This window comes from Apis mellifera, linkage group LG6 (genome assembly GCF_003254395.2).
Source record: "Apis mellifera strain DH4 linkage group LG6, Amel_HAv3.1, whole genome shotgun sequence".
NCBI classification, from domain to species: domain Eukaryota; kingdom Metazoa; phylum Arthropoda; class Insecta; order Hymenoptera; family Apidae; genus Apis; species Apis mellifera.
The window spans coordinates 4,860,010-4,875,932 of NC_037643.1; the positions used below are offsets into that span (position 1 = coordinate 4,860,010).

Sequence of the window (15,923 nt, forward strand, 5' to 3'; positions counted from 1 at the left end):
ATGTGTAAGTCCTCCATTTTATTGCGCCATTTTTATATCATTGTAAGAAAAATTCATTTATAATTCAAATTTTATTTCATTTTTTACTTTTTTTATTTTTGAAACATCTCAGCATTGCAAAAATAATTCTATGTAAAACATAATTTTAAATGCATAAAATAAATTAATTATGTGATATATCATTTTTTACAATCTTTTTTCTATTTATTTCTACATATATATATATATTGATGTAATAATTTAATAAAATAGGTATTGACAAATCAAAAATAATCATGAGATTTAAAAATATATAATATGTAAAAACATATATAACATATATAATGAAAATTATAATTTTCACATTTGATGCATTAATAAAAATAAAAATGCTTTTACAAAATAATATAATAAAAATTTTAATAATGCTGAAATGTTTTAAAATAAATTGATTATTAATTGTGTTAATAAGTGATCAAAAATACAGAATATGCTCACATAAAACATGTTTCTGTAATATAAAATAATCTAATTATCATTAATGATATTTTTTAAACAGTTATTATTTTATTTGATATATATATATATATATTTATAAATTTTAATTAATAAAATTTAAAAACTAAATCATATTTTTATATGGAAATTATATTAAAATTAAATATAAAATGCAAATAATTATTGTTTATATAATTTTATTTTTTAAATTAATGTTCTCTAAATCATGACTGGAAAGAATATGTTTATCATTTAAAATAAAGTTCAAATTGATCAAACTTGATATATTGATTAGATAATAAAAATAAACGATATTTAATAATTATTCGTATTTCGTGATCTTCCTATACCTCTTTTATTATATTTAATAATTTTTTTGATTATAATAAATAATTTCTATGTAAGTTATTAAATATTTATAAGTATTTTAAATAACTAATATAAATTTACGAAATATAATTAAAATTGATTAAAAAATAAGATAAAAATACTCAAAATTAATGATTAATATATTCATTAATATATAAATGTATTTCAATTGACAATAAAGATATATATTAAAGCGTTATATATAGTAACAAAGAAGTTTAAATTTTATTAAAATACATTTTAGTAATTGCAATACAACAAAATGCTACAATTCTTATTGAGCGTTTACTTTATGCAATTATAAATGTAGTATGTAATATAACAAATATTTTTACAATATTATAATGTAAATATAAGGAATAAATTGTATTGTACAAATACATTTAAAATTGTGAATGTAAAATTCTATTTTGTTGGTGAAAAGCTAGTTGGACTCAATATACGGGAATGTGTTTCTCTAATTAATGGTACAGTATATGCAACACATTCGTCCCATCCTGGAAGTCTCCATGCACTCTCACGAGTTTCCATTCGCGCTTGAAGATTTTTATAACCTGGAATTATATTTATTTCTTATTTAAAAAAAAAAAATAAATAATAGATTATATATATATATTTAAAATATAACATGTAACATCATATAAGACAGTTTACTTTTTAATTTACTATTATTATAGATATAGTATTATAGATATTTATGAACATAAAGCTACTAAAAATTATAATAAAAATACAAAATAAAATGGAATTGATAAATTTTTTATTACTATAAAAAATATAATATTAGAAGAATATAATATAGAATTATTATCAAAAATTCATTTATCAATTTTTAAAGTTCATTTTAATTTTTTTTTATTTTAAAAATTTTTTGTATCAATTTATTATACACAATATATTTGTGGAATATCTTTGAAAGACTGACTTTAGATATCAAAAATAAAAGTTGATATATAAAAATATACATAAATAGTTTATATATATATATAAATATTTTTATTTATATAAATAGTTGAGTTTATTTATAAGTTCAAATTAATTGAACTTTGCATCATGAAAAGAGATAAATATAAGTGATACAAAGTGAGACAAAGATTAGAAAATTATTTTTCTATATTTTCTATATTTTATCTTTGCAGATTTTAATTATTTATAAATAAGCATCAAATGATATTTTTATATATCAACTTTTTATGCTTATTAATATATTTTATTAAAAAATTTTACATGTATTAAAATGAAATGAATTTGAGATTAATTATAATCTAATTGTAATTTGATTTTAATTATAATTTTTTAATAAAACTTTTTCTTATTATTTAATTATAAAATATACTATTAAAATGAAATTTTATCACAAGCATAAAATATTTTGAATATATACAAGATATTCATCAGATATTTCATTTTTATCGTTATTATTACTTATAGTAAAAAATATTTTATGTAAGATTAAATGATTTCTAGACACATTTTAATGTTATTAGTTTTTATAATAATGGTGATGAAAACTAAGATTGTAATATCTGATGAATCTATATATTTGATCACATATATTTAATTTATATATATTTATTTTATATTATAATATGATATATAAAATGAATTTAAAAATGAGTGAAAAACATTAACATTAATACTTACACCAAATATGATGAACATTATATAATCTACCAATTTGTGAAAAAAAACCAGCAAAAGGTTCATTATTGTTACGTCTATAATTTATAGCCTTTGCCCAATTGTTGCCCCATTCTATCATAGTACCAGGTTGTAGCCTATAACTGCGTATTTCATATATATTTGAATCATTTCGTTTTGTAAGAGGAGGCCAATAACTAAATGCTAACAAATACTGTAAATAACGTGATCGTAAATAATTGCCATTTTCTTTGAATAATTGTTGATATGCCTAAAAATAAAAAATATTATATTATAAGAAATATTTATTTTATATTATTTTATATAAATTTTTTTGATTGTCATACTTTGTCTTTAGACAATTCAATTTGTGTATGATCAACGCTATCATAACCACCAGAATATTGCCATAGATGTAAAGCTTGATCGATATCACCAGCTACGACAGTCCATGAACCAACTAGTTCCAATTTCAATTCAGACTTCTTGGAGTTTATAATGTTAACAATCTCTTCACTGTAATATCCCAAAATACAAATATGTCCCAATATAATTTTTCTAATATAAAAGAATTCTCTGTGCATGCCAATTCTGCGACATAAATAAAATCTAATATTTTTTTGAAACTTTTAAAAAAATCGAAAAGGATTTTTGTGCGTATATTTTAAATACTTATGGTTTAAAGCTAAGATTTGATATTATAATAAAAAATGTAAACAAAATTTACTTACTAATTAGTTAAATAGTTATCAATAGAATCAGGTCGAATATTGTGCGTATGCAAAGCGTAAATAACTCCTTTATCTGATAGCATCCTTGAATGAGACTCTTTTGTTGGCTCGATTTTTCTTACGGAAAGCTTGTTTATCCATCCTTCGCTGATATCCTGTCGGATCGATGACCTTGCAAAAGATCTACAACACATACGATGTGGCTATTGCCCTAAAAAGCCGCTGTTTAGAGACTAGCTCGTAGTCTATGTACGAAACATATGAAAAAAGAAGGGCTCCTCAAGGTTTTTGAATCTTGATCGCCTACCGGCTGATAATAAATGACGGTAGTTTAGTTTTGCTGATCACCGTGATCTGCGCGGCACTGAATCTTCTCAAAACGGCAGCCATTCTTAGTGGATCCTCGCTTACAGATCTCTGCTGGTTTATATCCAATCAAGATCAAAGCCCAATTTCAATAGTGCTGCAACTAAACACGCGGCGCTTTCAATTACATTCCCGGAAAAATCTACTCTTGATTTATTCTTATTTATCTCCATTCGCGATCTGCTATTTTTACATAAAGTAAGATTTATAACTATAAGAAATATTCTTATCAAATAAATTAAAGAATTTAATATCATAGCGCTTGCGTCTTTCATAAAATATTTTATTCTGAGTATAATAATATCATTAAATGTATTTTTATTCTAATTTATTTTTTGATAAAAAGATAATAATTTAAAATAATAATACTTAATGTTAAAAAATTTATTATTATTTTATGATTTAAATATTACATCATTAGATTTTTCATATAATATTAATTTTTCATATAATTTAATATGATAGAATTTATAAATATAAATGTAATTTTTAAAAATTTTAATATTTATATAATAAATATGTTATTTTTTATTTTTAAATAAGATGTTGAAATATAAATATTTTAATTTTTATTCATATTTATAGAATTAATTTTATAGTATATAATTTTGATATAATATATAAATTTAATTTTTTATAAAAAAAATTATTCATATATTTTTTTATTTATATTATTTAAGTAATTTTTGAATTCAAAATATTATATTTTTAAATTTAATATATTATGATGAATCATATATTTTAATTGTTCGTAATCATTGTTCATAATAAATGAATAATAGTTCTTTCTGGTTGTTATTTACTTACAACTTACCTAACCTTATAACTTATAATCTACATACAGCTTTTGTTTTAAATTGATTTAGGTTAATTGATCTATTTTTTTAATTTCTACATTGAATGTTAAATTAAAAAACTATATACTAATTATTTTACAATTAATTATATTAATTATATAAATATTAATAAAATATTTTAATATATTGTAATAAAAGTATTTTTTAATTTTTTTGTAATTTAATATACTATTCTTAAAAATAAATTTAAAAATGGAAAATTCAGAAGTTATAGAACATTTTTATGGAGTGTATTTATTATATTCTATGAATCCACAATTTAAAGGAAGAATATATGTAGGATTTACAGTTGATCCTTGTCGTAGACTTAAAGAACATAATGCTGGGAAAGAACATAAAGGTGCTCGGAAAACAAGTGATAAAGGACCATGGTAATAATATAATTATTGAATAATCATAAATTATATTTTTGATAAGAATAATTTGTTTTTTTCTAGGAATATGGTACTAATTATTCATGGTTTCCTAAACAAAACATCTGCACTTAGAGTATGTTCATTTAATAAAATTTAATAAATTTAATTAACTTTATCTATAATTTTTATATTTGAAATTTAATTTGTTTTCATTTTTAGTTTGAATGGGCTTGGCAACATCCCCATAAAAGTCGGCGTTTAAAACATATATATGTATCTAATGCAAAGAAAAAATTGCAACAAAAAAGGAAAATTAGATTTCATTTATCTGTTTTATCAGAAATGTTGAAAATTGGTCCTTGGTGTCGTTTACCTTTAACAATACGTTGGTTAGATTATGAGTTCTATGAAGAATATTATAGGTATGTTTCAGCTCCAATGCATATGCCTATATGTTACGGAAAAATAATATCAAAAAAAATAAAGCAGACAAATAATATACAAACATTAGATAAATTATCTATAGTTTGTTTTCTTTGTAATTCACTTTTAGAAAAAGAACAATCAATTAGTTGTATAAGGCCTAATTGTTCATTAGTAGCTCATTTAATTTGTTTAGCACAATTATTTTGTAAAGATAATATTTTACCAATTGAAGTTATTTGTCCTGTTTGCAATATTAATGTTTTATGGGGAGATTTAATTAGAAAAAAAATTGGTTGCTATGAAAATTTAGAAAGAGTTTCTAATCATGAAAATTATACTTAAATTATATAAATGTTTATAATAATATGTGTTATATCAATTATAAAATTATATAAACTATTATAATTTTGAAATTTTTAATTATTTATTATTTTTAATTTTTTATGTTATTTTTTATGTGTTAAAGATAATAAATTAGTATTAAAGATATTATTAATTTAAAATTTTATCTTTTATATGATCAAGAATAATAAATAGTTAAATTAATAAATATTACTAATAACTTTATTTTAAATAATGAAAAAAATTATAATAAAATTACAAATTGAAATCATGAATGTTTAATATATAAAATATTATGAAAAATAATAAAAGTTCACATAAATGATCTAATTATAGTCTTAAAATATTCTTCAATAAGAAAAAATTTTATGATTATTTCAATATTTAATTTACATGTAAAAAGGATGCAAATATGTGTAAATATCGAATATTTAATTCATTTCACTTCATATGTCTAAAAAAAGCAACAATTATATATTTATCAGTCTTTATTTATAACTATCGACAAATCAAAATATATTTATATGTATATATCTGTATAGATCTGTGTATTTTATATAAAGACATTATATATATATATAATATATATATATATATATATATATATATATATATATATATAATATATATATATATATAATGCATATATATATATATATATGCATTTGATAGGAAGAGATAGAAGAAAATTTTTTTATTTCATGGATATTTAATTACAATCGCAATTAAATTGAAAATAAAATCAAGACCAGCTTGATTCTTTTATGCGAATTTGTTTACAGTGAAATTTAAATATTACTAAATTATAATCTCGACATTTCAATTCATTGCATCAATAAGCATCTAGATTTCTAATTTTAAATGTTTCATTTTATTTCGCTTAAGTGCATCTAGAATTTTTATTTCAACTATTCAACGTTACGAAATATTCCAAATGTGAATATTCGCTATATAAATAATATAATATTCTAAGATAATATTCTACATATATTTTATTGAAAATTCAGAATTATTTTTGCAAATCATATATATCTGTACACGATCGAATAAAATACTTGTGCGTGTACTTTTTTAATTTTATTTTCGACAGGAACGCAATTATATCAATTTGTTATTAATTTGTGAGATTCAGGCACATTGACGCTTAAGAATACATAAGGAGGGAGAAAACTGGAAGATATAAAGAAAATAAGCAAAAATAGAATAAATAAAAAAAGGACAAAAGAAGGGGAGGTCGAGCAGAGTTTAGTTTTTAAAATATTTTTATGAAAATATAAATATTAATTCATCATTATGCGTAAATCAGCGTTGAGTTTTGTTTACATATTATATATATATTATTCATAATTTATAAACATTATTATATTTTTATATGTAAATTTAATTTTAATTTAAATTCAGATGATTAATTTAAAAGACAATGCTAACAAATAACAATATAAATTGTAATAGTTGATAAAATATTATAAACAAGTTATATAACAAATTATATATAAATTAAATTATTAAATTATTATAATACAAATTTATTTTACATTAATGTATTTTGTATAATTAACATTATAATGCTATGAATTAAAAAAATTTAAGAAATAATCAAGACTCAACGCTGTTTCTAAATATATTAACATATTCAAATATAATGTATAATTAATAATATTCATATATTGAAAATAATAAACAAACAATATGCCGATCCTCTTAGCCTTCCAGTTTGTCCATTTTTGTTCATATATAATCGTACATGCAAAATTGTACGAAATATGATTCTTTCATTGATCATATTGCTATTTTATTATTAATCATTTTTTTCTTTTTCTCTAATTTAGTTTGGTAGCTTCGTGAGGTAGTACAACTCTTTTAGTAAGACTTGGCATACTGACATAATTTTGAGAATTATTCTCTATGCTGTGATTCTGCGACAATTCTAAACATTCAGAATTTGGTGACATCAAACATTCATGAATGAAGCTACAAACTGTATTTACGTAAGCGTCACGATAGGTTGCATAATGTTTGACGTGTGGAGAATTTGTGAAAAGTACCAGTTGTACTCGTACACCACGTTCTGCTCGTCGACTGGCAAATTTTTCGACGTCCTTGAAATATGATCAACGATAATGTAACATGTACAAATTTAGATGAAAAGAGAATATTTATTGTAAATATTTTAACTGTAATGTTTTGTTGAAAATACGTACTGATGCTGGAATTAAATTATCTGCATTTGAGTAGAGAAATAATTGAGGCCAAGAATAGGATTCTTCTGCAAGACCAATTGGATTTGTTTGTATTGGATAACCACGTCCAAGAGCATGAGCTATTACCTAGACAATTAATCAAACCATTTCTAATTTTGAATTTATATAATTATTTCATTATCATCTGATAATTAAAAAAGCTGATAATTAGAAAAAAATATTTATAATTTTAATTTTTTTAATTAATAAGAAAGTAAATGAAGTACTAAATTTACTTTTCTTTCATTATTCATTTCTTCATTATAATACTAATCATTTGATTATTTATTAGCAATTTTAATATTAAATTTAAAAAAAAAAAAAGAAAAAAAGAAAGAATAAAAAAAATTGCTATAAAAAGAGTTATTATTATAAATACCTCTAAAAACCAAAGTATAGATAAGAAAATTGTAATAAAGAAGGACATTGGTATGTTTGTAATAGGATGTCCTCCTATGATAGCACTGATTGCTTTGAAAAGAGCAGTCAATCTTCTTTCTCCTGGAGCACTATCAAATATCACTCCTTTGACCTATAATTTTAATATATATTACGCAAATTAATAAAGTAAAGAAAGGTTGAAAGGTAAAAAGTAAAAGTATTTTTTACCTTGAGCGGTGTGTTAGCTTGTTGCATAGCAAGGCTTACATGTTGATATAAAAATGCGCCGCCGTTACTGAAGACATGGAAGAATATCGGATGTTGATCCAAACTCTTGTCAGTTATCACTTGAATTAATCGTTTACCAATATAAGGCATTTTGTCTCTTCGCCAAAATAGACATTCTACCGGTGCCGTGTACCGTAGTGTGATGCAACTTGAAAAATGAATATTATCCTTTCATATATGCTAAATAAACAAAATTTCATGATTTTTATAAGAAAGTTCAATTATTTATCTAAACAATAATTTCTTGAAATAATTTAAATAAATAATTTTTATTAGTCCAATTTTGAATTATTATCGAAATTATTATTAAATAGACAGTGTGATATATTTTTTGGCAATTTTTTATCACGTCTTATCAACTTTATATTTATACATTTATGAACTTTCAATGTATAATTAATTATTTACAATCTTATATTCTGAAGTTTCGACCATTTCGAATAATAAAAAATAAAGAAAAAAGAATAATGTGATTCGAAAATAGGAAATAATTTAAAGGGATAATTTAGAAAATATTGGTACCTTTTCTCTTCATAAATTGCGCTGTACTTGGCCAGATATTTGTCTTGACAGCCGGCCCATCCTAGCAATACTATTACTGGCCGTTTGTCTTCTTTGTAGACGAATACGAATTCTTCGCGTTGATCCTGGTTACCAGTAGTTAATGTTGGATCCTTCGGGGATGGTGGAAACGATGGAAACATGATGTAGTAGTCGAGATCTTCTTGATCGCTCATCTTTCCTACTTCTCGTCCTCCTCCTCGTGAGGACGTGAGAGAAAGTGGGAGAGAAAAAACACAGAAGGCAAGGAGAGGGAAACTGTGAGTGAACTGTAAGGGTGAAAGGAAAGGAGGAGGAAGTTAACAACGGTAACGAAAGGGAGGACAAATCACCCCTCTACCACGGACAGATCCTCGTTTTGAGTTGGGCTTGCGTCGTCGTCAGCGTCGAGAGTACCGAGCTGCCAGAAGATCGATACTAAAGACTCGTATCAAAGTTAGGTGTCACGAATGAGGATGTCGACGTTTAATGTTATCCATAAATTCTCTCTGTATAAAGAAAGAATATTTTCTTTTCTTCCTGAAGATTACCATCCACAATATTATTCGTCAGGCAAATTTTTATTCGATAACAAATATCAATTTCATATATATCCTATATATCCTATCTATGATAGTTAATAATAGACTATCGAAATTATTGCCAAAGTTCATAGCATTGCATGTTTTGGCGCGTTGTGATTTTTATGTAATTTAATTAACTTTCGTTTGAAATAACATTATTGCAGATAAAAGTAATTTATATTATCTATTCACAATTCAATAATATAGTTTTATAATTACATGATCGATGATAATAAAAATAATAAATTGCAATATAATACAATTAATATTATATTATTATTTATTATAAATAATATTAGATAGTCTAAAAGTTTTATATGATAATTTAATATTATTATAATGTTATTATAAAATTTACAAAAAATAAAATATTATTTTATATATTTATCTTTTTTAATTTAATTTATTTTTAATATAAAATAACATAATACAAATGAAATATAAAATATATGTAACTAATATTCAATATAAATATTTAATAATGGTTAAAATTAAATAATCATTTTAAAAATATTATAAAAATCATTATTGTCAAATATTTAAAAAATAATTTGAACATTTTTAAATAAGAGTGCAGTATAAATACGAAATCGAAATTAAATCGTATTTGAGTTTGATTGAATAATATCAATTCGTTTTTTTTTAAATATATGATCATTGATTCTTCTTTTTTCTGTTTTTTCTTCTTCTTTTCAATTTTCTTTTCACTTCTTTCATACATATTTTTAATATATAAAGGATTATATTTTATTTATAATTATTTATGTATATAACAAAATAAAATAAAATAAAATAAAAAAATATTAAATAGAAGTAAAATTTTAGAATTAAGAAAAATTTAAATATTGTATTGTATTGTTTACTCGTTGAATGAGAATATCTCGAATTTTGTTTTTTTAATAAGAGTAATAATTCAATTTGAAGAAATTGTATAATTCATAGATTTTATTGTAACTCAAATTTATTAACAAGAGATAAATAAATAAAATTAATTAATAAAATTTAAATTTCTTGATTTTCAAATATTAATTAAATTTATTTCCTAAATTGCAAAATAAAAAAATTCAAATTTTTTAATAAATTTCTATTAAATGCAACATATTGAATATAATTTAAATATAATTTTTCATAAATTATTAGAACTTATAGATATTTATTATAAATATATATAAATATATCTTCAAATACTTCTGCTAGATAAAAAAGAAACAAACTATGATACAGAATTAATCTAACATTCAATATATTTTTTTATTTTATTTTTTGGAAACCAAAGAATAAGTTTAAATTATTAATCAATGAGTGAATAAAGGTTCTATTATAAAATCAGAATTCTTTTTTTGTATTTTCCAATCTCCTTATCATGTATAGAGAATCAAATTGAAATAATTCTTACAAATGAATTTATTAAAAAAGTTAAATTTTATCATTTTCAATGATTTTATTTTTAAATATGTTGTAAAAATCAAATTTTGTCTTTTTTCTTTAAATATAATAGATAAATTTTGTCTTTTTTCTTTAAATATAATAGACATTATATTAAATTTTGTTGTATAAAATATATATAAAAAATAGATATATATAAGATATACATACTTACAATGTAAAAATTAGATTGAATAGATTCTGTAAAAATTTTTAATCAATGAACAAAGACATTAGACATATAAATATAAAATAAAGTTAATAACAGAATTATTTCTTGAATATAAATTTTATAGAGTATAAACAAGAAAAGTAATAATATAAATAAAGATAGAGATTAAAAATTAAAGAATTAGCGCCATCTGTAGAGTGTCGCAAATGAAACATATAAAAAAGGACAGCAAGTAGTAAGAGAAAGATAGAAATAAAATAAGAATTGACCGGTGATGCCATCTCTTGAATATTAAAGATATTTCTTTGAAAACATTTAAGAAATATCGTTAATATTCAATTCTTATTTTATTTCATCTTTGGAAAAAATTTTTTCATTCAATAGATGGTGTTAAGAGTTAATTCTTGTTTTATATATATGATATAATTTATTATATATGTGTATGATATAATTTAGTAAATCATCAGTGTTTTTATTTAATTAATATGTGTATATTTAATCATTTATTAAGTATAATACATAATACAAAAATTAAATTATTTTTTAAAGTTTTTTTGTTGTTCTTCATTGTTTGTGCATTTGACAATTATCAATAGTTTGTACTATAAATATTTAATATATAATTTAAATTTAGTTATTTTTTTATTTTATTATTATTTTAATTTTATATATTTGTTTTCATTTTTATTTATATAAATTATTATTTAATTATTGGTTATTTTATTAATTAATTTTGAATGCAATAGGTTATGCACATAATTTTCATTCAAATGTGATCAAATTTGATTTATTTTAATAAAAGATTTAGAATAATTGATATATTCTTGCGATTCATATGAAAATAAAAATAATTATATCATTTTAATCAATTTTATTTTATACATATTATATATATATATTAAATACATTTATGTTTAACTTCTATTATTTTTATTTTATATTACTTTCAAGCTGGGAAATATTTCTTACAATACAACTTTTCCAAAATTGATAGTTCGTATTGTTTGATATATTTCGATTTATTGGCGAACTGTCAAAAATATCTTTTAATTTAATTCAATAATCGAAATTATGCTGCAGAGATCATTCTTCTATCGAAAACTATGACATATAGATGTTACGTATTCTAACTTTATATATTGAAAAATATATTATTTCTATAATTATTTTTCTTATATTATTATTATTTAATTAATACATTTAATTAATAATTTATTGAACATTATTATAATTGGTACTTTCAAAAATAATTTAATTTAATTTAATTCAATTTTCTTTATTAACCTATTTCACTATTAACATTAATTATTAATATTAGTAAATAATGAATATTATTAATTTTTAAAATAATTTTGTTATTTGTTTTATTTTATTATAATTAATTCTAATTTTATGTATTTTATATATTTATCCTAAAAATATGATTATTTTTTGTAGATTGATTGAAACAATAACCTACAAAGCGGGAAAAAGAAATTTCAATATGGACTATAACAATTAACGTAATAAAAAAATGATAACATTCAATAATGGTAAACAAATATATTTTTATTTTTTTTAATTAAATTGTAATGATAAATATTTATTAAATTATTCATATATCAATATATCAATATTTAAAAATATTACGATGAAAGTAAAAAAAATTAAACAAATTTTTATTTTGAATATATTACATTATATTTTTATAAAAAAAAAATAAATTAAATTTATTCTTTCTAAATTTATTCTTGTCTAAAAATATAAAAAATATAAAATAATTAAAATTTGAGATATGAAGTTAAAAATAACATCATTTCATTATAAAATTAAAGTTCGGTAGTTCATAAGATACAAAATACTAATCTATTTTTTTCATTCAAGATTTTCAGATTTAACCCCTCCCGTATGCATTGTCAGAATATTATTTACGTGCTCAAGTGCTATTTGAAGAGAGACGATGGACATGATAATTTAGTTATAAGTTAATAAAAATTTTTTAGTAACTGATGTTACGTTAGTATATCGACGTATTTTTCATATTGTGTTAGATTCTGGAATTGCGTTTTATTAACAATTATCATTGCAGATTGAAAATAATAATTTAAGATTAATAATTACTAACTTTAATCTTTAATTTTAATGATACTTTACAAATTATATCTAAGTTATTTATATATTTATTCATTATTTTATAGATTAATTTATCTATTAAATTACTTATAGATTTGTACATTTATTTTGTTCATTTATGTTTGCATCAAATAATGTATATATTTCTTACTTTAATTTGATAATTTATATTTATTTGATTAAAAACTTTTTTCTATGCTTTTTTATTTTGTTCATTTATACATACATCAACATATTTATATGAATCCTTTTATTTATTTAATTATTTATACATTTCATTATTCATTTATGATTTATATCTAAACTATTATGTAGATTTATTAATTATTAATAAAATATTCTAATTAATTATAATTATAAAATACACTGATATATAAATATTTAAAAGTAAGACACTATATAAATTACTATATTAATTATTAATAAAATAACACTATATTAATTATTAATAAAATATTCTAATTAATTATAAAATACACTGATATATAAATATTTAAAAGTAAGACACTATATAAATGAATAAATAAATATGTAAGTAATTAAATAAATAAAAATAGGGTAGGAATATAATAATGTTAAATAAATACAACAAAAAAGTTCATAACAAAGTTATTGAAAAAAACAAATAATTAAATATATAAATATATAATATATAAGTATAAATATATAATATATAATATATGAATATATAAATAGATCATAAAAAAACATACAAATAAATAAATAAAAAGATTAAATACATAAATAATTTCATGTAAAAAATCTATAAATAAATTATTGGACAAATATATCGATAATAATCAACAAATCGATAAATCGATAAATAAATTATATAAATAATAAAAAGTGTACAAATAAAAATATAATATAAATAATTAATTAATTAAAATTTAATAATACAAATAAATTATTAATATATATTTTTAATATTGTTTATTAAAATAATAAAAATATATATTGTGCAATATTTTAATATTCCATACGATTTCGATTATCGAAATAATCAAAATGTCGACTTTCGGCACCAGCCAATGAGAGAGCTTCTTGGTGAATTTTGGCGCGCAGCGTCAGTCTTTTGTGGAAAGTGAACAAGGGAGGACGTGCTATCGCTGCCGGCTTGGAAAATTCTACTGCGCAGTAAGTAATTTTGATCGAATTTTGTTATCGAATTTATAAATTATTGCTATTTTCGTTTATTTAATTATCCTCTTATTATTTTAAATGTCGAAATTAATTGATATTTTAAGATTTTTTTCGTATTTTCGATCATTGAATAGGTAGAAAAATTCTACTGCGCAATAAGTAATTTTGATCGAATTTTGTTATCGAATTTATAAATTATTGCTATTTTCGTTTATTTAATTATCCTCTTATTATTTTAAGTGTCGAAATTAATTGATATTTTGAGATTTTTTTTGTATTTTCGATCATTGAATAGGTAGGAAAATTCTACTGCGCAATAAGTAATTTTGATCGAATTTTGCTATAGAATATATAAATTATTGTTATTTTCGTTTATTTAATCATCCTTTTATTATTTTAAGTGTCGAAATTAATTGATATTTTGAGTTTTTTTCGTATTTTCGATCATTGAATAGGTAGAAAAATTCTACTGCGCAATAAGTAATTTTGATCGAATTTTGTTATCGAATTTATAAATTATTGCTATTTTCGTTTATTTAATTATCCTCTTATTATTTTAAGTGTCGAAATTAATTGATATTTTGAGATTTTTTCGTATTTTTGGTCATTGAATAGGTAGGAAAATTTTACTGCGCAATAAGTAATTTTGATTGAATTTTGTTATCGAATATATAAATTATTGCTATTTTCGTTTATTTAATTATCCTCTTATTATTTTAAGTGTCGAAATTAATTGATATTTTGAGTTTTTTTCGTATTTTCGATCATTGAATATCGATAGATTATATATACTATATGTTAACTCGGTGATCATATTTCGGTTTCTAAATGCTTCTCTTTGTAATTTGTGTACTTTTTTCTGCCCTTGTTGTGGTCGAAGGTGATCAGATGTTTTCATAACATAGCTTTTCTAGGAAATTTTCTAAGAAATACGTGTTCACATTTTTTTCCCGCTCGATTTGTTTCGACAGGCTTCGACAAGTTTCGACAGGTTTCGACAAGCGACGCGCGCATCTCCCCCCTCCCCCTACCTACCTGTAAGATAAATTAGACGTCTTTGTCTATTCGTTTATTTTTACAGTGCTAATTAATTCACATTGTGCCTTTTCAAGATGAAATTTGTGTTTGATTATTGCTTTATTTGTGACCGATTAATTTTATAATTTTTTTGTGTATATTTGAAAATATTCGTTTTCTTTTGTACAGATTATTACCCGAGTATCGGACCTGTATGTTGATCGAGAAAAAGGCGGGAAAAATTCCAACATGGACGCCATTATATTTTCTCAAAGGAAAGCTTGATTTTCTGCCTGTGTACTGTATGTATTTATGTATTTACTTTGTATTTATTCGATCGTCATTGTATGATATTTTATCATTACGTAAAGGTATATTTTATACATATATATTTTACATGTATCCTATATGTGTAATGAACATTCACCATAATTATTTATAATCTTGTATTAATGA

General features: G+C 20.9%; 3 protein-coding genes across 3 annotated transcripts; 1 reads left to right on the forward strand and 2 right to left on the reverse strand.

The window, feature by feature from the left end:
* Positions 1-1,047: 1,047 nt before the first annotated feature.
* On the reverse strand, positions 1,048-3,727 carry LOC409442 (protein NipSnap). Its single transcript, XM_006572262.3, has 5 exons — positions 3,526-3,727; positions 3,219-3,401; positions 2,835-3,003; positions 2,491-2,758; positions 1,048-1,400 (listed from the first exon to the last, which is right to left on the reverse strand). Exons 1-5 carry the CDS (start codon positions 3,606-3,608, stop codon positions 1,252-1,254), a joined length of 852 nt encoding a protein of 283 aa, XP_006572325.1. The 5' UTR covers positions 3,609-3,727; the 3' UTR covers positions 1,048-1,251.
* An 838-nt stretch (positions 3,728-4,565) lies between these two features.
* On the forward strand, positions 4,566-7,739 carry LOC102656132 (structure-specific endonuclease subunit slx1). The gene is made up of 4 exons (XM_016917476.2): positions 4,566-4,812; positions 4,879-4,930; positions 5,017-5,219; positions 7,395-7,739. Exons 1-4 carry the CDS (start codon positions 4,634-4,636, stop codon positions 7,408-7,410), a joined length of 450 nt encoding a protein of 149 aa, XP_016772965.1. The 5' UTR covers positions 4,566-4,633; the 3' UTR covers positions 7,411-7,739.
* LOC409441 (transmembrane protein 53) lies at positions 7,336-9,599 on the reverse strand. The gene is made up of 5 exons (XM_392954.5): positions 8,997-9,599; positions 8,415-8,622; positions 8,185-8,337; positions 7,767-7,892; positions 7,336-7,664 (listed from the first exon to the last, which is right to left on the reverse strand). Exons 1-5 carry the CDS (start codon positions 9,209-9,211, stop codon positions 7,386-7,388), a joined length of 981 nt encoding a protein of 326 aa, XP_392954.1. The 5' UTR covers positions 9,212-9,599; the 3' UTR covers positions 7,336-7,385.
* Positions 9,600-15,923: the final 6,324 nt, after the last annotated feature.